This window comes from Gavia stellata, chromosome 6 (assembly GCF_030936135.1).
Source record: "Gavia stellata isolate bGavSte3 chromosome 6, bGavSte3.hap2, whole genome shotgun sequence".
In the NCBI taxonomy this organism is placed as follows: Eukaryota; Metazoa; Chordata; class Aves; order Gaviiformes; family Gaviidae; genus Gavia; species Gavia stellata.
In genome coordinates, this window is record NC_082599.1 from 18523648 (window position 1) to 18547837 (window position 24190).

General features: G+C 39.9%; 1 protein-coding gene across 1 annotated transcript; it reads left to right on the top strand.

The window, feature by feature from the left end:
• Nucleotides 1–6518: 6518 nt before the first annotated feature.
• On the top strand, nucleotides 6519–20705 carry MASTL (microtubule associated serine/threonine kinase like). The gene is made up of 9 exons (XM_059818588.1): nucleotides 6519–6604; nucleotides 7951–8057; nucleotides 8392–8524; nucleotides 8812–8984; nucleotides 10161–11405; nucleotides 13338–13476; nucleotides 17553–17666; nucleotides 17757–17858; nucleotides 20323–20705. The coding sequence occupies exons 1-9, from the start codon at nucleotides 6535–6537 to the stop codon at nucleotides 20478–20480; spliced, it is 2241 nt and encodes a 746-aa protein (XP_059674571.1). The 5' UTR covers nucleotides 6519–6534; the 3' UTR covers nucleotides 20481–20705.
• The last annotated feature ends 3485 nt before the right edge of the window (nucleotides 20706–24190 follow it).

The following is a 24190-nucleotide window of genomic DNA, read 5'->3' on the forward strand; positions in this document are numbered from 1 at the left end:
TTTCCCCCACCCCCGCCCAGCCACCGCCTCACACCAGGTCGCTTAGCAACCCTTGTTTTCCCGCTTTTCCTGGCTACGCCGCCTGCAGGATCAAACCATCAGTTGCAGGAGGAGGAGGGGGGTGAGGGGCAAACCATCCTCCCGGGCAGGCCCATCTGCAGGGGGAGCCGCGCGCTGCCTCGGGGAGCCGTGCGTCCGGGCCGGGACAAGGCCGGGCCGGGACAAGGCCGGGCCGAGCGGCGGGGCCGCCTGCACGGAAAGCAGCGAGGCCGGCGGGAAGAGGAGGAGGAGGGGTGCGGGCGCAGCCAGGCCTCGGGGATGCCCAGGGCGAGGAGCAGGGAGGGCCCCGCGGCGTGCCCGCTGTCACCCGGGGGCGGCGGAGCTGCCAGGCCTGCCACTGCCCGGGGATCACCACCTGCGGAGAGCGGCGGAGCCGAGCCGGGCTCCTCTGGCAAGTGCCAGGGAGGGGCGATTCGTGGCAAAGGGTGACGGGTGAGGAAGGCTGGCGGCGGGGCCTGCAGCCTGTCAGCTGAGCCGGCCGGGGAGGGCCAGCGGGGCTGGTCACAGGCCGTGCTCGGGCCGCGCCTGCGTTTTGACACCTCTGCAGAAGCAGAGGGTGCTTTGAGCCCCAGGGCTTCTTCTAAACCCCTAAACGCCTGCACGCCTCCTCAGACGAGGACTTCCAGCCTGGGGGTGTATGTGGGCTGGAAACAGGGCAGTCATGCAGTGCCCAGACCAAGACGTGCCTGGGGAGCCGCCACTGTTCCTTAATGTCTCACGCCGAATTCTCTTGAATTCCTACACCCTCAAGCATCACACGGAAATGAGAGGACAGTCTGTCTGCTCATAGCAAGTAACAATCTACAGCCAAATTGGAAACCTAGATGACAAATTGAGCCGTTATTAGTCAGATCAAAGCTTTGACAATTCATCATAATGGAACATTCTAAAAATAAAAAAAACAAACCCAAACCACAGAATTAATGCTGTGGGCTTTTTTTAATTGCTATATACAATAAAGAGAATGAGGAAATTTTTAAGGAGTCCTTCTGATCAAGCTGGGAAGGCTGTAATGAGGCAATACAGTCTGGCGAGAAATAGTGACAAAAGCCTATCAGAAATACTTGCACTGGAGCAACACTCACAAACCTCGAAGCTAACATTGCAGCCAACTTTATTCAGCTTGCCTGTGTCAATAGCAAACATTTAACTCCTCCTGGTTGTGAGCAAAACTGAGCACACTGCTCACCACATACCACCCGGAGCAGCACCGCACGGGTGAGACGGGAGGACGGGCACCACGGCAGCCGCGACCACGCAGAGGCCTGTGCAAACGGCAGCCATAGCGTCTCTAACGGCGACGGCGGCCGCGCTCCGGAGCGGGCACATGAAGCGCCCCAGCCATGCCCGGACGCGTGAGCGAGGGGGCTGCCCGCGGCAAGGCCCGCGGCGGCCTGCCGCACGGAAGGCGGGGCTAGGCGGGGCTGCGTGGGGCTGCCGAGCGCTCCGCACCAGCGCCGCCTTCCGCACCGCCCTCACAGGCGCCTCCGTGCGGCTGCAACGGTCGCCGCACGAAGGGTCTCGCGAGAGCGCCGCCCTCCTCCCCCCCCGCTCGCCCGTTGGCTGGTGACGCGGCGGGGCGGGGCGGGCGCCGCTTTGAATCGGCGCGGGCCGCCAGGGCTAGGACGCGACATGGGGACGGTGGATGCGGCGGCTGAGGCGCGGCCGGAGGAGGAGGGGGGCGCCGCCGCCACAACTGCCGGCCCGAGGCGCATCGAGGTTCCCCGGCCCCCTTCTATCGAGGAGTTCACCATCGTGAAACCTATCAGCCGCGGTGCCTTCGGGAAGGTGTACCTGGGCCGCAAGGCGGGGAGGCTCTATGCCGTGAAGGTGAGGGGCCGTGTGGGGCGAGGGGTGCCTCCCCGCCCTCTGCCGCCTTCGGGGGCCCCCTCGTTGCCTGGTGTCGCGGCGCCGCCGCCCGCCGCTTTCGTTTAACCCCGTGCGGGGAAGGGGGACGCCCCGTGCGGGGAAGGGGGACGCCCCGTGCAGGACAGCCCCCAAGGCCCGTGGGGTGCCCCGACATGAGTCCCCCTGCCTTCCGGCACTGGAGCTTTTGAGGAGCTGCTGATCCGCTGGCAGAAGCCTAGTGCCTGGGAGATGAGTTGGCAGGATAGCTGTGTTTAGCTTCCTCCTCACGTTCCTATTCGCCTGGAAGCTTTGGTTAGGAGGCATGCGATAACGACAACTGCTTTTAGAAGTACCTTAAATATCGAGGAAACTGTGCCAAAAGCCTTCCAAAGCGTCAGTGGGCTATTGGCTTCTTGCTTGTAAATACTTGCTATAACTTATAATACTTGCTGTCCAGCCACTGGGAGGGCGATCTCGCATTTGTTCATGAATGAAAAGCCTTGCCTCTGAGACGTATAAAGAGAACAAATTATAAAAAGGATTTTTGCTGAGCACACACTTAAGAAAAAAAAAGTTGCGTTTTTTATGTTGATACACAAAGGACTAAAAACTAGGTTTGTCAGTAGTAAAAACTGATGGCTTGTGCGAGCTTGACTTTGTGATTAAAAGGATTATAACCAGCTGCATAGTACACAAAGAAAAGGAAATATAAAAACAGTCATTGAAAATAGGCATTGCTCTTCAGAGCTGTATAGGTCTATTTACATTATTTTATTACAAGCATTTTGAGGCGAAAGCTTTTGTGTAAATCCTTGATCACTGTTGCAGTTTATGGATTGTTCACAGCTACAACATTTGACATGTGCTAAATATTTCTACGGTTGAGGTCAACACTTATTAAAAGTGTAGTTCTATGCATTCTGTGTATGTCTTGGATTTTTTTTTCTATCAACTTTGATAATAGTGAAGGTAGCTGTGTAAACTAATTTTCTGCAGTTTAGGTGCTGCATATAGAGTGGTTCAATTGCATTACTTAAGTATTTCATGCAAGTTTATTGAAAGTATTGTGACCTAAAAGCTTTTGTGTAAATCCTTTATCCCTACTGCAGTGAGACTTATGGATTATTCAAGCTACTGAATTTAACATATGCTAAATGTTTTTACAGTTAAGGTCAACACTTACATAGAAGGTATCAAATTACACTTCTTATGTCTTGCTATTTTTATATGTTATCAAATTCTGTTATTGAATGGTGATGGTAGCTGTAGACTCAACTTTCTACAGTTGTGTTGCATAGAGAATGGGTAAATTAAACTTGCTTTAATATCATCGTACGTATCTGGACCAAAGATGTTGAAGGTGGGCAAGCTTCCAATGAGTGTGCAATGCTTGCCTAAGTACCAATCAGCTGTGCTATTATGCGTTTTTCTATTCAAGATTAATATTGAGTGGGCATCAATATATAGTGGGGTAATTCAATACAGGAATTAGGGCGTAATTCATGGTTAAGCTTGTTATTTCTTCATTGTGAGTTGCATGCCTCTGATGCTTCTTCACAAGGAAATAAATATTTGTTGAGTGACTTGATTGTGAATTTTAAATTAAGCAAAAGTTCACTTGCTTTCTCTGCAATGTTAAGAATTGGAGGCTAGAATAGTTGCAGTCTTGCACTTGAGGATATCAAGATGGGATGGCTTACTCCTGCACTGTATTTTCAATCCTCAGGCCATATATCTCAGCCTCTGAAGAGATGGAAGGACTTGGTCAGCAAGTGCATGTCTAAGCATTGAACAATTTTTCCTGGTTCTGAGTTGTGTACTGTGGATAAAAGGATTAAGTCAAGGCAGCTTAATTTCACATACAGCCTAAACACTCTTTCCAGTGTGTACAACTGTAGTAAATATTGGTAGTGTGATTTCCATTCAGGACTGAACTAGAAGAGCAATGAAAAAGGTTCTCTAATAACCTGTCATTTAAAATACTGTGTGTATATGAAGTTATAGCTCTGCTTTATATGTATGCAAGTTTGAAGTATGGAGATAAAAGAATTTACTAAAGAACTGCTGGTTGAGCAAAGAAAAGAATGTTTATCTACTTGACTTTGGTTTGTTTTTCAGGTGATGAAAAAAGCAGACATGATCAACAAAAACATGGTTCACCAGGTCCAGGCAGAGAGGGATGCATTGGCTCTCAGTAAAAGTCCTTTCATTGTGCACTTATACTACTCACTTCAGTCTGCCAATAACGTCTATTTAGTGAGTAAAAAAAATGGCTGTGGTGTTTTATCATAGCGTTGAAAATGGAGCTCAGAACTGTATTCATGTCTGAAAACATGTTTTTATGGTAGTGAGTGGGTATTCCTTAGTCACTTTTACTTTCTTCTTTCTCAGAGTGGTCGAACAAGTGTAATATTTCTTTTCCCCTGAGATCTTTCCACCTGTGTTTCCTTCTTTTACAGGAGAGTCTTTTCTAATAGCTAATCTATTTTAGGAATATGTAGAAATCTTAGGGAAAACAAAACAAGAAACCATTTTGTTCAAGCAGGATCCAAGTGACTGAAAGATACCCTGTGGCTCACTTAAAGGAAACCTGTTTTGCTCTTTGCCTGTGCTCAAAATTCATTATGTTAGTTGGCCTAGATGACAAGAGGATAACTGAGTGGCAAAACTAAGTGCTAGTCCACATGGAGCACTGTGGAGTACGGTAGGACCTGAATATGGTTTTATATATTGCGTCCACACAAAGGTAGTATGGATTAAGACTGTCTGCAAAGGGTCTAGCGTAATTTGTTTGGTTTGCTGTAAGCACACACAATGAACAGCTGGATTAAATTCTGAGGTGAGGTTGCTATGCACTCCTACAATGCATTTTGTGGCTTGTTTTCCTGGAATCTCTAACTGCTGTGTGAAGTAGAGGAGTTCAGGGTGAAGGATTTGTAAAGGAGATGTAGAGTCATATATATGGAACAGTATTGTATATTAGAATTTAAGTACTGGTGAGATTTCTTGACCAAAACCCCATAAATTCATTCTTGCCATTGAAGAGTGAATTTCTGAAGCCCCACTGACTTTTCTTTTATCTTGAATATGATGTGGGCCATAATAACGTGTGGGTTTGCATAATTTGTTTTGGATGTGTGTATTATTAAACAGTCTTTTTTAGGTCTTAAATGTACAGTAGGTCTTACTGTATACATTTCTGGAAATTTGCACTTATTTCACAAGGCTCAGGTCTGAATTTATTATTGTGTATAAACGCTTGCAAAATCATTTGAGATCACTGATATTTTAATTTGTATAGAACAGGTGTCTTTGGCTTCAGGCCTTGAGTTTCACAAAGTGCTTTGCAGTTTATTTTCTATAATATAGAAAGCTTTCAGAAGTTAATTCAAAAGCTGACTGCAGTAGTTATTTGAGAGCTGACTACAGAAATAGTCAATAGGCTAGGCAAATACTATAAAATAAGGAAATGGTCTATTAAAAGAGAATGTTTCATGTCCTCTGTCATCTGAGGCTTTAATTATTTTACCCAAGTGAAAAGTATTGTGTGGGAAATGAAGTTAGCACAATGAAACTTCTATCAGCTTCCACTCTTTGAAGTTATATTTTCTTAGGGGTGAAAGCTATTTTATATTTTACTTGCAAATTTGAAATGTGTTTTTTAAAATGTTAAATTTAAAACACTTGAATGGCAGGTGATGGAGTACCTTATTGGTGGAGATGTCAAATCTCTTCTCCATATTTATGGATATTTTGATGAAGAAATGGCTGTTAAGTATATTTCTGAAGCAGCATTGGCTCTCGACTATCTTCACAGGCATGGGATAATCCACAGGTAAAACGTACTTTTTTTTCTCTTTGCAAATAAGTATTTGGTAGTTTAGGGTTTTAATTTTTCACTCAAACATGTAACCAATTACCATTTCATAGTAACAGCTATCTCATTTGCTAGAGTTTCTGGAAGCTCTTTTTGCATGTGTACACTGCAGCAATGTCATGAAACAACACCTAAAATAAAATCTGTCCATATATGTTAAGCAGACAAATATACACTGCTTTCCCCTGCCTGCATGCTCTTCCCCCAGCACAGTGGTGCGTTAGCAGCTGTGCTGCCTTCTAGGTCCCCTGTCCCTCTGGCTTTTAAATGACTGTCTGGATACTGCAAGCATGTAACTGTAGGACAAAGGGACATTGACTACACTAATGCTCCCCCTGTAGTGAGAGTTCTTTGCTGCATTCAGTAGTGCTACAGGGAACACGTGAAAAAATTTACTAGAGGTTTGTCATGTGTAGGAGCTACACATTAGTAAATGTTGTGATGGTAGTACTTATGAAGAACACTTGTTAAACCCGCTGAAACACAAAATGCGCAACTCTCTTGACATGCATGGTGGTTTTACAAGGCCTGAGATGTTTGTACAATATTTACTGCTAGATATGTTTAATTGTTCTGGTGCATTCCTCCAGTTGGAATCTTCTGCTGGCTAATAGATGTTACTGAGAAACAGCTATAATCAATGTTTTGTGTTGAGTGTTTCTGGTCAGTTAACTTTCGTAATATTGCTCAGTTATCTTTTTGCTAACTTCAACTATATTCATGTCTTCAGGGATCTGAAGCCAGACAATATGCTCATTTCTAATCAGGGCCATATAAAGTTGACAGACTTTGGGCTTTCCAGAGTTACTCTGAACAGAGGTAAGAGTTGTCTCTATCCTTTTGGTTGTATTAGAATGTATTTTTGTGTCATGTTCCCATATTCTTAAATGGTTTATGTCCCTGTAGAGGACAGCTTGTGATTAAATAAGCCCAAATGTTGGCCTAATATCTGATTTCTAGTAGCTAAGTACAGATAAGATACATGCTACTAAAGGGTCTGCTCTATGCATTGCACTTCAGAAGCTAAATATTTATTCTTTGGGACAAGGGTGTATGAGATATAACCTAGAGCCATTTCTCTTTAGGGGTATGGATTTCAAAGTTTTCTATAAAGTCCACTAAGAGAATTCAAATGGTGAATGAATAATTCTGGCTTTTTCTTGGTGTTTCTCTGGCTATTTCTGTCCTTAAGTTCATGTTTCTCTGTCCTTGTATATATTAATTTCCATCCTGAACTGGGACCTTCCAGACATTAATGTGAGGGACAGGGGGATGTGGTGAGTCCCTAACAGAAGATGATAAATAAGTGCTTTAGCATATGAACATACTGTTTTCAAGTAGCAGAAAATATAGCTGAATAGTCAAATGACTGTCTGGCACAGGAAACAGGCTGCAGGTGAATAGCCAGTTCCTGAATTAGTTTGCACCTCCAACCCCTTAGCCATATCAGCCAAACAAATGCTGCACAGCACCAGTTTAGTTTTTTGAGACAGCTGCTGGTGGGTACATCCTTCCTTTTTATACAGTTAAAGGAATGTAGAAATTCAGAGTTGTCTATGGTGTTTCTGATTCATGGTTTTACGAGTATAGAGGAAAATCCTAAGTATACTGTTATTTTCTATAATACACTGCTTTACTTGATAAGTTCTAATGGGATAGATTATTGTTTCTAGTTGAATGTGATACGTAAGCTATAAGCCTACTTACCTCTAGTGAGCAAAAAAATGGTATTAAGGTTAAATTTTAACCTATGAAAAATTCGTCTGTAGCTTTTTTGAGATGCCTTTGGGAGAGAAGGCAGGCTTTGCATCAAATTTACCATCTTAGCCCACAGGCTGGAATTGCTACCTAAAAACCAAAGCTGGTATCAAGTTAGAAAATGTAACACTTAAAACATAATATGTTGGAAAAGAAATTGGACTTTTACAGTTTCTGTATTTATAAATTGTAATTTTATGATGGATGTACAGGAAGAAACAGTTTGTGTTGAATAAGAATGTATGGGTATGTCTTCTCTTGAGTTTGGTGGCTTCTTTTGTGTATTTGTTAGGTATATGACTATTTTTTTTCCCTCTTGATAAAACTTAAGTAAATACCTGTAATCTTGCTTATTTAATAGCAAAAGGAAAACCTGACCAGCTTCATATTTTTTTGTCTGTTTGTAGAGATAAATATGATAGATATTCTTACTACACCATCAATGGCAAAACCAAAACAAGACTACTCGCGTACTCCAGGACAATTGCTGTCTCTCATCAGTTCTCTGGGCTTTGTAAGTAATTTTCACTGTCTTTGAAGTACTTCATTCTTTTAGTTTACTTATCATCGTAAATGTAATAATAGGAGTGATAAGGTTATTCATGCACCTCTTCTGCCAGCTGGTAGAATGACTTACTACGTTTCCAGTGCCTTGAAGTTCTGAAGTGATTACCTTGGACTAGATTTCAAATTGCTGACTATCAGCTGTGCTTCAGAAAATTTGGTAAACGGGCATGGCTAAGCTCCAATGCAAATGTAATAAAGAACGTGTGAAGTTACACTCTCAATCCTGGATGTTTTGTTCAGGATCCATTAACTTCTTAACTATGCTTCTTCCTGTGTGATAGTATACTCCTGTTGGAATGAAAATGCCAGGGTGCAATTCAAGTCAATCATCTGACAGTCTGCATGGAGTGTTTTCTCCCTTACCTATGGTCCAAAAGGAAAATACTCCTCTTTCAACTAAATTATTCAAAACATGTAAGTATACTAAGCCTTTTAAATTGTCTTATCTTGCTGCTTTCTCATTTCTAATGTGAAATGAGGAAGAAGGCTATGGTGCTAATGTTCAATTGCTTTTAAATTCTTGGCAAGTCCCTACTTCAGAAAATGAGTGAATTGGCTATGAAGGAAAGATGATGAGAAATTATGATGTCATGGATAACTTTCCATAACTTCCTTTGATATGAAAGCTTGACATAGTGTGAAGCTGGTTAATATATGTTGCCTATTTGTATCAAATTTTGATTTTATTTTTTTCTCTCAAGGTCTTGATACTTCCCAGTTAACTCCTATGATGCCAGTGAGAAGTTTAACTCCTACTCTACTTCAGTCAAGAAAAAGGTTTGGTACCTCCAGTGTTGGTAGTCAGTCACACACATATCTGTCCAGTATGGAATCAGAATGCTGCAGCAGCCCCAGGTGGGAGAAAGATGTAGAGGTCAGGACTGTTTCATCTTCCCACTATAAATGAAAATTAGGTTGTACTTGTATATGCACTGTTGCAGATCTCCTCTACTTACTTCCCCCTGTTATTTCAACTGTAGAGAAGTCTTCCTACAGGATAAGGAGCAGGTTTTGTAATCTTTGAGTAGGAGTTTTTGGATCAAACTAGTATTCTTTCTTTTTCTTCAAACAAATAGTAGTTCTGTGCAACATAACAAGAAAAGCAAATGCCATTTAGCCTGCAGCAAAAGCATGAAAGAGAAGGCTTCTGCTGGACAGCACTGGTTTAGCCCTATTCTTTACAAGGTGGGCAATGCTGGGAGCACTGGCTCTTTGGAAGCTGACAATAATAAAGCTCCCTACAGCTTTATTAACTCAGCATGCAGACAAAAGAATTTCTTTAAAAGGCAGAACTTGAGGAAAAATAACAAAACGCACTTCAAACTTCTACTAGCTATTAAAGTGAAAAAGTTTAAGGTTTATATTATTGAAGGTTAGTTGATACAAAACCCTAACACCAGTAATTATACTGATACAAAATACTTTCTCCTGTTTTAAACTGTTAGTGAATTCTGTAGAAATACAGACTGAAAAGAAAATGCTGTTGTGCTGTTTAGTCCCTTGCCATGATTCCTATTTAGATCACACACAAAAACTTATGTATAAAACAATTTATAACTCTTTGTTTTATCTGTCCATTTCCCAAAACCTTATTTTAGTATTGTGTTACCAAAATATTAGTAGTATAAGACTTCTTCCTTTTGTCATCTCTGAAGTATAATATGCCATAGGGTATTATGATGGGGTTCTTTAGTTTGGGTTTCTTGGAAACTGAGAACTTCTGTAGCTTAATTATTAACATAAAAATGCAAATACACTTTAATTGCTATATTTCTTCATCCTTAGGCATTTAAAAAGATTGCATTTTCTATTGTATTCTAGCAAGCTTATGTTCTTAAAGTCAAATTATCAAATTATCCCTAACTTAGTTTTTAATTTTTTGAATGTATCATGCCACACTTGTCACTACTAGTGGTTATAAAAAATAAGTAATGCTTACCAATTTGCAGTTCTTTGTGGAAGTGGAAATAAGGTATTTTAAAGGACACATTTCTATAATGCTGTAATCCTATTTTTCTTGGTACTCAAAACTTAATGTGCTCATTTGCAGCAAAATGAAGATGAACTATGTTCTACAACAGGCAAAACAAGTAACAGTGGGTCAGCTCTCCTTTCAAATGTAGAATTACTGAATAGCAAAGGTATTAAAGTTTTAAAGAAAAAAGAACTGGAGTCTGCCATTTCTCCCATCAGCAGCAATGATTCTGGCAGTAGGCAGAAGTTGGGAAGTGAACATTCTGATATAACAGATACTCCTGTGACCACGCTGGATGTGAAAGGCATAGTCAGAAAATGCCTTTCTGAAAATAAGATTTGGGAAGAAAAACACCTCATAAATAAAAGAGAGATGACTAATGAAACAGCAGAAACTTCCAATCAACAACAGTCACCTTCAAGTCAGAATGAGTCTGTCAAGACTATCAAAGAGGAAGAAATTTTTGAAAAGCCAGGTGTAAAAAGAAGCTTTGAATTAGTTGACACTAGTCCTTGTCAGGAATTTAACTATGTTAAAAAAAGCAATGCAGAATATAAACGTGGCTGTCAGATCTCAGAATTTCTAGCAAACAAAAGGACAGGTTTGACAACAGAAATTCAATCCTTAATGCTTTGTGATGATGGATGCCTACATGACACCTGCGAAAGCACGGAAGAAGTTAAGAGTTCTATTGGTAACCAGCAAACAGAAAAATCACTTACTCCAATTATAGCCAAAAATCTTATGTGTGATCTGGATGCAGACTATGAAAAGGATGATAAAAAGGAGTACACAAACTCAAGTTTTTTAGGCACTGACGATGGAAAACCTGTAGGCATCCTCAGTGCAGATTCTGACTTATCATTTGCTGAAATGTCTGTTACAGAAAGCCATTTAGAAAAGCAGCTTTTAGATTTGGACAAAAGTGTTAAAGACCTCTCCTTTGAGGAACCAAAACCAGAAGGCATGCTAATAACATCACCAGAGTCCCGAGATGCCTCAGAAAATGGAGAGGAAGGACATGCTGTCCAGGACCACAAGCTGTTGCATCAAGGAAAGGATAATGACCAAAAACACATGAAAGAAACTTACCTTGACACAGTATCTTCTCCTTCAGAAAAGATGATGGAAGCACTGAATCTCTTAAAAAAAAGTGCTGTTGTTTTTCGAAGTTATAATAGTCCAATTAATATATCCAATGTATCTGAGCCATGCAGCATGGCTTCCTTAGATATAATGGATCTTTCACCTGCTTGTAGTGGCTCTTACCCAACAGCTATTACTCCATTACAGAAAGGAAGACCGTATAGGATCTATCAGGTATGTAAGGAGACATGTAGAAACTTCATGCATGCATTAAACATTAGTGATCTGAAATTATTTCTGTTAATTTAGGGAAAATTAAAGTGGTTTGAGCTAGTCTGTCAAAGTGACCTTTGCTGACAGGCTTTCACTTATTGCACTTGTGTGGCCAAAATTATAATTTCTGTAAGAGCTTAGCAATAACTGTATGTCCATCGGTTTGCCTCAACATGCATTGTCTGTCCACCTCTCTGAGAAGTCCTTTGCTGTTACAGTAAACTGATAAAGAAAGCCTGTGCTATTTGTCTCATCCTACTTTTAGTGCAGTCTGGTACTTACTGTGAGTAATTATAGGTTTCCTGATGTAAGGGGGAGTCTTTGATTAGTTTTTCCCTTTTTTTATCTTGCATCCCTCCTGAGATGGTCTGCAAATGCTGCTAGTAACTGCTATTGTGCTTGCTATTTTCTTTTTTTATCCTGGTGAAAGTGATGGTGTAATATGTACTGTCAAGTACCAATTACGAGCCTATTACAAAGATTAACGTGAACAGTAATAGCTACTTGCAGGTTATGAAGTTTTTTCTTTGGCCTTTATCCTTCTGATAGTAAGTAAAAATCTTATTGTCCTAAAGTAAGTTAGAGTCCCAGTGTGGAAAAAGTAAAAGTATACTTTTCAGTGTTTCCTGTTTCATTTTGGCATAGCTTTACAAGACTTTTATCCAGTTACTTGGATTCTAGTTGTAGGATTTAAAGCTTGCTAACAGAACTAGCAGTGTGTTGAATGATTTAGTGTACCAAAAGGGGACATTCAAGACATTATTTTTGGGGAAGCCTTTTTTCTGACGTCTTTGTCTGAATTGCTAGGTTCTGTTTGATCTGCATAAATCTGTAATTGACTATGAAACTTAGCTTGCATTCAGCTGAAATGGAGTCAATACTATGCACTTCATCTCCTGAGCAATAAATGACTTGTGGCATTATATGTTTTTGTAACTTAGATTTGGACAGGAGGATACCTCTTTATGTACTTTGTGATTCTTCTTAAAGTCCCATCGTTGTGATCTGATTACCTGTTTTCTATTTTAATAGTGGATTACGTAACCTTTATGGCATAGTGATAATGAATTCATCTCTGCTGCACTGAAGATGAAATTGGAAACAAAATTATACTAGATATATGGGAATTAAGGATATATGGAAAAATAAAGAATGAGACTCTCTGCAAGATAATTTAGTAGTACCTCCAGGTCATAACAAGCAATCTTCCATTGCAGTCAGCCTATTGGCTGTGAGAATTTATTGATCTCTTTGCAAGCCTGCATATTTTATGTTCAAATAATGTCCCAAATTACTTTGAGAAGGTTTGTGTAGATGGTAAACATTCACTAAGTCTAACTTGAGCAGAAAATCATCTGCCGGCATTATGCAACCCATAGGATACAGGTTAAAAATTAAAGGGCTCATTGAATATATTTTGAGTACATCTGGTATGCAGTATGTGAGAAAAGTGGGGATTCTCCTTTTTATTTTATGGGTATTTGACATACATGCTTGCTTTTCATTGGCTAATATTAAGAACTCAGTGCTAAAATTGAAGGCTATTTTGACATTCTGTTTAGTAGGTTATCTTCAGATTTGAATTTGAAAGAGGAGTTTAATTTTGGGTGGTTTGGTTTTTTTGAGACACTGCTTGTGGATTTGATACTAGAGGAAGAACTTAGGGAAAATTTTCTTAAAGAGTAGTCATTAATTAACTTTTTATACTTCAAAATGGTCAAGATAAAGAAATGGAAGAACATTCAACACATACTTTTTCAGCATATGTACATTTTGTGACATGTTCTTGACTTGAACTGAAGTATCAACTGTTATCTTCAGGTTTAGTAATGGCTATGGGGGTTTCTCAGCTGGTTTTGTTTGACACCTGAAATCTTTATTGCATCTTTTAAGACACCTCATCAGGGAGATGCTGGCACACCATATAGGACTCCAAAGAGCGTAAGAAGAGGAGCTGCCCCAGTAGAAGGTGAACGCATCCTAGGGACCCCAGACTACCTGGCACCTGAGCTGCTTTTGACAAAGCCTCATGGTAAGATAGACAAACCATGGAGTTTGTAGATACTTGAACTGTGACATATTTACATTTCTAAGTGTCTCTAGAGCTCTAAACCCTTCAAGTAATATGATAGTGAATTCTTTAAAAATACCTAGTGCTTAGCTTTTGCCAACATAGATGGCTGTGTTTGCTTCAACAGCTCCTTTCATTTACTTTTTTCACATGACCGGAGGTTTTGACTGTCCAGCAGAGTCTTGCCTGCTGCTAATCTAATGCTTTGGAAGCTGTGTTTAAGCAGCCTGAGACTTGTATGTGGCTTAATCACAACTTGGTCATCCTGAGTGTACTTAAAGATTCTGTGGGGAGGGGGAACTTCGTGAATTTTAGTATGAAAGGATTAAGCCTCCAATTATTCTTAGAATGTATTCCATGTTTATGGATATTAAAGTGTTACGTGCATCCAGACAAGTTTATAAAGTTGCATTAAAATCAGTTATTGAGTTGAGTGACCTCATGAAACACTTAAGACTTCTGGCAGAATCTTCCATATAAGTAGCCATCAAGTTTTTTGGCAAAATACTGTAAGAAAATAAAATAGCACAACTTTGAAGTGCATAAATTTCTTTGGCTCAAATCCTGAACTCCACTGAGATCAACAAAAAGTCTGAAATTTTCCTGCTAACTTGCAAGAACCATTAACAAAAAATAAATTGAATGTATCACTGACACATTTGTTTATTTGTAATTACATTTTATTTCCATCTAAAAAATATACTTATATTTTGTAGAGCCAATAGTAATAGGAAAATTGAGATGAGATCTTCATTGAGAAATAGTGATTACTAATCTGTAGAACAACAAAATTCTGCTATATGCAGCCAAAATAAATCTCTTCATGTTGTTTTAGTTAATGTAACAATTTAACTGTAACTACTAAAATTACTAAACATATGTAGTTGTTGTTTTGCACTTCAATTTAGGAATCCTGATTATTTGGCAGGTATTAAAGCTGGATAATAGTTTGGAAGTGTAATCAATGCTACTTAGACAATGTGAAACTTGGTTGCGAGGCAATTTCCATGCAATTATTGAGTGTTTTCAGTTCTTCAGTGGTAACTTGCAGAGTCTGGGTTTTATGTCAGGAAATGACAAATCTCCCATTACCTTCAGTGAAGCCAGGGTTTTCTGGCTTCAGAGCTCAAAACATTTGCTGACTAAATATTTCTGGTGTTGTCAACTTGCTTGTAAATGTAGTTGTGATCACAGAATGATAGGGGTTGGAAGGGACCTCTGGAGATCATCTAGTCCAACCCCCCACCCACCCCACCCCCCTCCCGCCAGAGCAGGTTCACCTAGAGCAGATTGCACAGGAATGCACCCAGGCGAGTTTTTAGTATCTCCAGAGAAGGAGACTCCATAACCTCTCTCGGCAGCTTGTTCCAGTGCTCTGCCACCCTCAAAGTAAGGAAGTTCCTCCTCATGTTTAGATGGAACTTCCTATGACCAAGTTTGTGCCCGTTACCTCTTGTCCTGTCACTGGGCACCACTGAAAAAAGACTGGTCCCATCCTCCTGGCACCCACCCCTTAAGGATTTATGAGCACTGGTAAGATCCCTCCTCAGTCCTGTCTTCTCCAGACTAAAAAGACCCAAGTCTCTCAGCCTTCCCTCATAAGAAAGATGTTCCAGTCCCCTCATCATCTTTGTAGCCCTCTGCTGTACCCTCTCCAGTAGCTCCCTGTCCTTCTTGAACCGGGGAGCCCAGCACTGGACACAGCACTCCAGATGCGGCCTCAGCAGGGCAGAGTAGAGGGGGAGGAAAACCTCCCTCAACCTGCTTGCCACATTCTTCTTGATGCACCCCAGGATGCCATTGGCCTTCTTGGCCACATGGGCACATTGCTGGCTCATGGTCATCCTGTTGTCCACCAGGACTCCCAGGGCCCTTTCCACAGAGCTGCTCTCCAGCAGGTCAGCCCCTAACCTGTACTGATGCATGGGGTTATTCCGCCCCAGGTGCAGTACCCTGCTCTTGCCTTTGTTGAATTTCATAAAGTTCCTCTCTGCCCAACTCTCCAGCCTGACCGGGTCATGCTGAATGGCAGCGCAGCCTTCCGGTGTGTCAGCCGCTCCTCCCAGTTTTGTGTCATCAGCAAACTTGCTGAGGGCACACTCTATCCCTTCATCCAGGTCACTGATGAATATATTGAACAGGACTGGACCCAGTACTGACCCCTGGGGAACACCACTTGTTACAGTCCTCCCACTAGACTCTGTGCCACTAATCACAACCCTCTGAGCTCTGTCTATCAGCCAGTTTTCAATCCACCCCACTATCCATTCATTTTACCCACACTTCCTAAGCTTGCCTATAGTAATCCTAAACTATAATCAAGTTACAAAACTATTTTGTTTCTGTTCTTAACTTGGATTTAACATTGCTATCTTTCTTTACTGTTACTACCTTAAGAAAAATCTGTATTCCTATGCCTTCAGAAAATCATATTTGATATTTCTTTTTGTTAGGGTTTTTGCAATGATTGTAATGTTCTTGCTTCGTTGTCTATGTGGGGACTCTGATCTGAGTTTACTATATACTGTGCAGAAATGGAGTGTTCAGCATAACTGTGAACAGTCAAAGTATAACTAGATCACAATTTCCAAGAAAACTCTTTGGGTGAACAATGTTTCTGTACAGAAAGATATGTCCAATATACACTGCACATAAGGATGTGTGATGCTTCCACAAAAGATTCAGGAAACATCAGTATCACTGTGACTAGGCTATCAGAAATCTCACTTAAGCCTATACTTCAGGACTAAAGTCATCATTCTTAAAGACATTGTGTAACAGGAAGTAAACCAGAGACACTTCTCATTGCTTCCTTTCACTTTATGCTATCAGTCTGAATTATTTTATGTATGGGTGAAGAAGGCTTAGATGCTCAAGACCTGGTATTTCTGTTTCTTTCTTCAAATATTGATAGATGTGATTTAGCAGGGATATGGTAGGAGTTAATCTAATCTTTAGTTAAACTTTGGGTGTGAAAAATTGCTGCTGAAACCTGTGTTACTACATTGTTCAGAGTTATGATCTTACTAGACTTTCACTGAAGCTGGGAATATTTTATCTGAACATCCACATACCTCTAACAGTGGATGTGATCTCACTGCTTTGATATGCTCAGCTTGGTGGGGCACTCTTACTGCTCTAAAAGTTGCTAAAAGTGCATTAGAATACTAGTTATACATTTCGGTTTTCAGCATTTCTAAACTTAGACAATAGTCCTTTTGAAATGGCTCAAAACATTTATTTTCTTAACTTGGAGGTGTCTTGATTTTTTTATATGCCAAAAAAGCCAAGAAAAACTACACTTACTCTCTTTCAAAGATTTTCTTGCAGCAAGTGCGGCATCTATTCTTTATACAGTTGAGTGGGCATGGCTTAAAGATGTGCAAAGCTTAGAATGCATGCAGGGGTGTCTAGGATTGCTTTGCCTGCTTGTTTTTATGTGGGTTAACAAGATGGGTCTGGAAAAAAAAAAACTGGAATGTGGAAAACCAACATTTTCCTTAATGGAAAGTAAGTCCAGCTTCTTGCATGCTGGCTCATTCTGCAAGCTGTCTTTGATATTTTAACATAAGTTTAGACAAATGAAAACTAAGTTCAATAGTTAAAATTCTTGGAGTCTTTTCAAAGAACTGAGAGAAAGATATGGGGTACAACATGGAGCATTCATCCAGGCTCTAGAGCAGTTGTTAAAGACAACTGTTTCTTATCACAAAACAATCTCTTGGAGAAGTCAGCTCTTGGATCTCTGTGATGGGAGTTGATAATTAGATTGTTCTTAAGAGCCCCCTTGCTTTTATCAGTAAACCCTGGTATTACCTATAATGAACTAAGGAGTAGACTGGCTTTAAAGAGCCCTTTAATATATTTATAATCTTCTGCATGATTATTAAGTACAACTTACTTTGTTTCTTCCTTAATTGCCAAGAAATTTTGCAGGACTTAAACAGTCTTCAATTTCTGCTATGGCTAATCTTCAAATCTTTGCAAATATCATTAAACCTTTGTGTTCGTGTAATGACCTGGATTTCTCTTATCAGGTTCTGCTGTAGACTGGTGGGCCCTTGGAGTTTGTCTGTTTGAGTTTCTAACTGGAATTCCACCATTCAATGATGAAACACCAACACAAGTCTTCCAAAATATTTTGAAAAGAGGTAATCTGTTTCAATAATCAGGGAAAGTATGTATTTCCAACATTTGTTTTATGGTTTGAGTTACCAACTCATCTGCATCTTTGTCCGTAGATATTCCCTGGCCTGAGGGTGAAGAAAAGCTGTCTGATAATGCCCAAAATGCAGTAGATATTCTTCTAACAATTGACAGTACTAAGAGAGCTGGACTGAAGGGTTAGTATTAAAATTCTCTTGTGTTCTCTGCAACTAACTAAAAATTTCCAAGTGGTCATGTCCTCTTTCTGAAACTTAGACTAAAACTTTAATGCCTATTCGGCTTCCATGTATAGTGCCAGAACACTTAAGTTGTGGTATTTTCTGTAGTTCTTCTGGGAGTTCACCCTTTTATATGAGGAAATTTTTTGGGAGTGTGGTGGTTTTTAACTGAACTTTTGTTTTGCTTTAATGCTGTTTTGCTATGGATGTTTAGTGTTGGACATCTGATGTACCAAAGTTCACTCTTATGTAACTCATAACAGGTATTTGGAGTTTATGACCTAACTGATTTCAGGAACCTTTATTAAATGCCTATAATTTGGGAGAGAAGCATCTTACAAAAGTTAATTCAAAGGATTTTTTCTTAGGAATCAGCCTGTCTTTACTTAATGTAGAGGGGAACACAGAGTTAGGCAATATATACTGTACAAAGTCTCTGCTATTTTTGTAGAACTTTCGATATTTGCTGTTATAACAGCAACTCTATTTTTCTATAAGAAAAATTGATAACATGAAGGAAGCTTAGAGTGAGATGTTTTGGAAAAAGAGGAAGAAATCTTATGAGAAAACTGCCCAAGAAATCAATTGGAGAAGGAAATTATTATGGGAATGCTTACTCATAAAGAGGCTAAAGGCTAGAGGCTGAAACCAGGCCAATTCAAATTAGAGAAGGCACACAGTTTTAAATGAAGATCATGATGTCAACAGGGAATTCTGTGGGTCTTCAATGTCTCCCAAAAAGCATCTAATGTCTTAATTTGAAGGTGTTTTAGTTAAACAGAAGTTATTGTCTTTATTCCTGGATAATAGGCTGAAATCTAGTTGCCTGACATGCATAGAATTTTAAACTAGATGACATAATGGTTTCTTTCAGTCTGAAATTCTTGGAAATTAATTTTTTTTCAGGACCTTTAACTGTATCTGATCTCTTTATCCAATTTATAGGCCACTGAAGTGAAGTTGGACAAGTAGCTTTCAGGACAACGATTAATTTTCTTTATTGTAATGGAGTTTCCATCACAGTCATCTCCCCTTCCCCACACACAGGCTCTCCCTCTCTCTTTCTCCAGTGTGAAGCCTAACTTACTGAGAAATCCCAGTTATGTCATGTCCTAGTGCTGTGCTTCTATGAGTTCAGTCTTTCCGGATAAGAGAAGCTTTAAAGCAGCATTTGGCAGAGAACACTGGTATCCAAAGTTTAGGTTTGATTCCACACACCCCCCACCCCCTGCCCCTTCTTCAAAGACATGGGCAGGAGCTGACTGCTGGCTATGGTACACATTAATATCTCTTTGGAAGAAGGCAATGAAGTCTGCTCACCTTTTCAGCTGAAGACGGCTTTCAGTACATGAGAACTTTCTTAAGAGCAGAATGATGTACGGTTCTGAGATAATGGATCTGTGCAGTGTCCTGCTGGGTGTATGGTTGCTGAAGCTGTTAGAAGACTAACGCTCTGATTTGTTGCTTTTGTCTAAAATAAACTTTAATATTGTCCTATGTTATTTGATCAGGAAATATAGAAATAATAAGCAAGTGTTAATGTCTTGCTGCCTATCAGCCTGTGGTATGTGGTTAGAATTAAAATTTTTAGCGAGTGTTTGCATTGGTCAAACTTTTACTTCCTTCTAAATGTGACTTTTTTCTTTTTTTACCTGTCCTATTATTTTTTTTCTATTGGCTTCTGATTTTTGTGGTGCAGGTGATAAAAACATGGGTTTGTGTCCCACTCAGCTGAAAAGGTGCTTTCTTGGATTGAATCAAAGTAGCAAAGCCACTTTCACCAGGGAGTGGTGTTTCCAGGTTATGCAAAAGACACATCAGATCCTGTGTGCCAGGAAGTCACCTTCTGGTCTGAACGGACAGGGTAGAGGAGTTCTTAAGTCACAAAGTCTTGCAGCTTGGTTAGTTATCCCACTTTCAGGGTGGGAAAGAAGAATCTGGTGGTCTGTGGTAACTTCACCATAAGAGTGTTTAGACTTCTGTATCTGGTGGTAGGCCAAAGGGGACTGTACAAAGCAGAGGAGGATGGCTCCAAGAGCTAGGAAAAGGCAGGTGGCCTGGAGTGCAGAAGGGCGGGAGTGACTCCCACATGTTTACTCAGCACAAACTTTGGCACAATTAGAAACAGACTTTGAAGTGATGCTTAAAATTTCTGTGGTGCCCTAACATGAGAAATGCCCCTAGGGTACCCTCTGATCCACTCCATGCTGTGTAGAATAGGTTCTCCAGTTCTAGGGGAAGATGGTTAGTTGGCATGCCAATAGTTTGATCCCACTGGGGCTGGGGGTAATCAAAACCCCATTGCACTTTTGTGTATTGCCAATACAGCAAATCTACTGACAGTCATGCATTGAGGGAACAACGTGATGATGGGACTTGGACAAAATGAAGTTTATAATGTTTACATGAACTTCTGTTTCAGAACTGAAACATCACCCCCTCTTTCATGGTGTGGACTGGGATAATCTACAGAATCAAACTATGCCTTTTATACCTCAGCCGGATGATGAAACTGATACCTCTTACTTTGAAGCTAGGAATAATGCTCAGCACCTGACTGTATCTGGATTTAGCTTATAGCATCAAGTGAGTTTTTTCCACGTTTTTGCACACTTACAGGCTGTCCTATAACACTAGTTTGGTCTTAACTAAGTTTCCTTGCCAAATTTAGAGTGTGTTTTAAGCTATCAGTCTGTTTTTATTATTGTATCCTTTATTCTAAAGTGAAACTACTGTATGAAACTTAGCTGGTATCAAGTGCCTTCATGCTACTTCTTATCTCACTCACTGCACCTTACTAAGAGGCCAGAGCATTGTATTTCTTGGAGCTAGTAACACTTGGCAATGATGGGGCTTTTTTTAATAGCAATGAGTAACTCCAGTTAGGAGGTGTGAAGTTATTACCCAGTTAAATATAATAGGGAAAGGACATAAATGCGTGATACTTGTATCTAATTGTAACTTACTTATTGGTGGTTCAGTGTGATGGCAGTCTTGTTTGGGAGTAGTCCTTTCAGACCAGTTTGAATATATATCCACTGTGCAAAACTGATGTTTCTATTTGAGGTGGAAAATTGAAGTCTCAATGCAGCATTGAAATGTCTGTCTTCTGTTTATCTTATCCCAAGAAGGGTTAAAAGAGACAGTGTTGTTCAAGTTAACTCAGTTAGATGTGGCATGTGAGACTGACAGTAGTTCCACTGGTTATTATCCTTTCCTGTACAAATGGGGTAGGGAAAGGATACTTAAGGCAAGTCTGCTAAACAAATGCTCTGTTTAAATTGTTGCATTGTAACCACTTATGCTGTGTTAACATGGACTGAACAGCATACATTTTAGCAATTACTTGTTTTAAATAGAAAATGCTGAGTATGTGTGTTTGTGCTCACTCATGTCAGATGATAGAAAACAAAAAATCACCTGTGTGTTAGCTAACAAGTATTACTCATACTGAAGCTGCTATACAGTAAAGACTATAATGTATTGCAAATTAACACTGTTCTGTAAACTCACAACCAGATCTTAGATTTTTACTAGAGCTTAAGTTACAAGCATACATTCAGTATTATAAATCCTAATTAGGGGGAAGTATACTTAAATCTACTTTTAAATGCAACACAAAACTTGCATCTGTGAGGTTTTAGAGGTTTATTTGTAGGTAATTCTGTTTAAATTATCTTCAATGTTTTTTTTGCATAGGTATATTTCTCAGCTGACTTACTAAAGATTTTTATTTTTCAGGTTTGTACTTGTTAGATAAAGATCACTTGTGCTAGATGGTGGTGCCAATCAGTGGCCATGTGCCAAAGCTAAGCATTTTGCTAGTGACTTTTGCCAAGTGGCTTTTGAGTTCCATAACTGATCCTTCTTGCAGGGGGAGTGAGTTGTCCCTTCATTGCCCTGCTTCCTGGAAGATAAGATTTATTGATGGAATTCGGAGTAAGCAATGTCTGCTAGGCTTCCTGCTGTCCCCTCAGGTAGCTGGGAAAGGAATGGGAATGGTGGAGAAAAAGGAAGTTTCCTAGAAGGACTAAAAAGAGAGCTAATTCTTAACAGCTCAGAATGACAAATCCCAGCCCTAGATGTGATAGCTCAAACACAGTGAAACAGAATCTTGGCAAGTTGCAAAACACATAGTGACTCTCACTCCCTTTGCTAAGGGCTTCAGTTCCAGAAAACTTCTGAATTGTTGAATATTACTGAAATTAATGTTACATGAATAAGGTACAAGCAATCAAATGTAATACATTACTGAAGCAGTTTCCATAGACAATGTTCTCTGAATATGATAAGTTCTTTTTAGCATTTTTCCTGCCTATAGTTAGAATATATAAACTGGGGGAGGAAGAATACCTTAATTTAAGTAATCACTGGTATTTTATGCAATTTATTTTTCCATTTCTAGCAATCTGGTTTAAGAAAGCTAGTCTTAAAGAATGAATCTCAGTTTCATGCTGAGGAAAATACTCTAAAAATGTGTTTAGGAAATAATGTAAACTGAACACCACAACAGCTCTAGGTCTTCAGTCCTTTACAAATGGTTACAACTGGTTCCCATCTTGCAGTATAATACATTCCCCTCAAGGTAGAAAAAAAATAGTTACAGTGGTATGACTTGTTAAAGATGATAAGCTTTAATCCCTTGAAACAAACAGCTGCAAGGGTCAAGTAAGCTTCTATCTGAGCTTTTTCTTAACCAATCATAATGAACTACAGAACTGCCTAAAAGTCTTCTAGGTAATCTAATGCTAGTGTATAGAGCTAGAGATGAGAGTACATTAAAACATTAGGCATAAAGAATCTTGTTAACTTACTGTTTTGTTCTTACAAAAACCTGAAACCTTATAAAAGACTTATTCTAAAATAAAGTATAGGTTCTTCTACCATAGTTTTATAATGCAATCAAAAAACAAATTTTGTAGAACAATGAATAGGCCAACTGACAAATCAGAATGTTTAATGTAAAAAGTTCTCACTACACTGCTGTCTAGAACTGTTAAATTCTGCACAATTAGCACTGAAGACTTGCAATACCCCCTTCTCTTCAATATCTTGCATTTATCCTAATTATGGCAAACATGGAGTTGAATTTCACATGTTGATTGTTGGGGTGTGTGGTGGGGATTTGGCAGGATTTTTTTTTTTGTTAAAAAGGTGAATCCTAGATTTATTCTTCAACATGGAATTCCTTAACTCTTAATCCCATTGGTTTTGCCCCACTTATAGCTTGACTTGAAATACTACAGGGAAAAGTACAAAAGCTATAATGTAGTAGCTGAAAGAGATATAAAGTTTCTTCTCGTTAGTAATCAACAAATATTTGTGTAAGCTGGCAAAAGTTTCTGGTCCTTAGAAGCTGTGGAATACCACCTGGCAAGTACTCTAGCTGTTACATAGTGTCTCTTGAAGGCCTGAACTTTCTTTATGTGCATAACCTATATACAAACTCTCTAGCTTCCAGGTTATCTTGGGAGTTTATCTGCTATTAGCTGGATAGAAGTGTGCAAACAACTGTAGAGATGATACCTGTCACACTTTCTTATACAGAAATACAGTCTTGGTAGTAATAGTTGTCCAATAACTTGCTGTTAGGCCCACCTATACACTGTGCAATGTTAGCAGCCAAGATACTGAAATGCTGCTGCGTGTTCTTGAGCTAGTAGGATCCAGTTTTAGTATGATCAGGTTTACCTGTGGTTACTCTTACACCAAAATGCATTATTTTCCTCTCTACTATGTTCTCAAAAAATTTACTTTGCACACTTTTGTGTAAATACATAAAATAAAATAGTGTAGTCTTGCTGTTGCTTGCTTTTGTATTTTTTGTCTTAAACTGTCATGCTTTTTGACCCTGTTGAGAGGGGGTGGGAGGTAGACTTTTACACAAAGAAACCCTGTTTCCCCCTATCCAGTGATTATAAGTAGGGAAATACCTACTACTTTCCAATACAGTTGTGTATGCCCTTCAGTTCATAACTTGCTAACACCCTTCTGCAATCTTTATTACAAGCTACCTCTGTGTATCTAATGGCAGGAGAGCAAAGATTCCTGAGATGGTCTGTAACTCCTGCTGGGAGTCTGCTCCTCTGTGGTAACTAGTATGAGTCACAAACAGACAGGGGCTCTGTCTCCATCAGCAGTTATTGTGCTGCCACAGGACCAGAGAAGGAGACAGACAGAGGGCCCTGAGGGTGGGACAGCTACACACACACACCTGGCTCTGTTCTGTTAGGTGTTCAGCTGAGGCAACCAATTAGTAGGTGGAATGTCTTCCATCTGGTTTCATCCAG

What these genes read in the sequence shown, in the direction of transcription:
- MASTL (XM_059818588.1), top strand. Translation starts at nt 6,535, where the DNA reads ATGCTCATTTCTAATCAGGGCCATATAAAGTTGACAGACTTTGGGCTT. An exon ending in AACTAAATTATTCAAAACAT is followed by an intron (nt 8,525 to 8,811) that starts GTAAGTATACTA and finishes TTTTCTCTCAAG; the next exon opens with GTCTTGATACTTCCCAGTTA. An exon ending in GGTGGGAGAAAGATGTAGAG is followed by an intron (nt 8,985 to 10,160) that starts GTCAGGACTGTT and finishes GCTCATTTGCAG; the next exon opens with CAAAATGAAGATGAACTATG.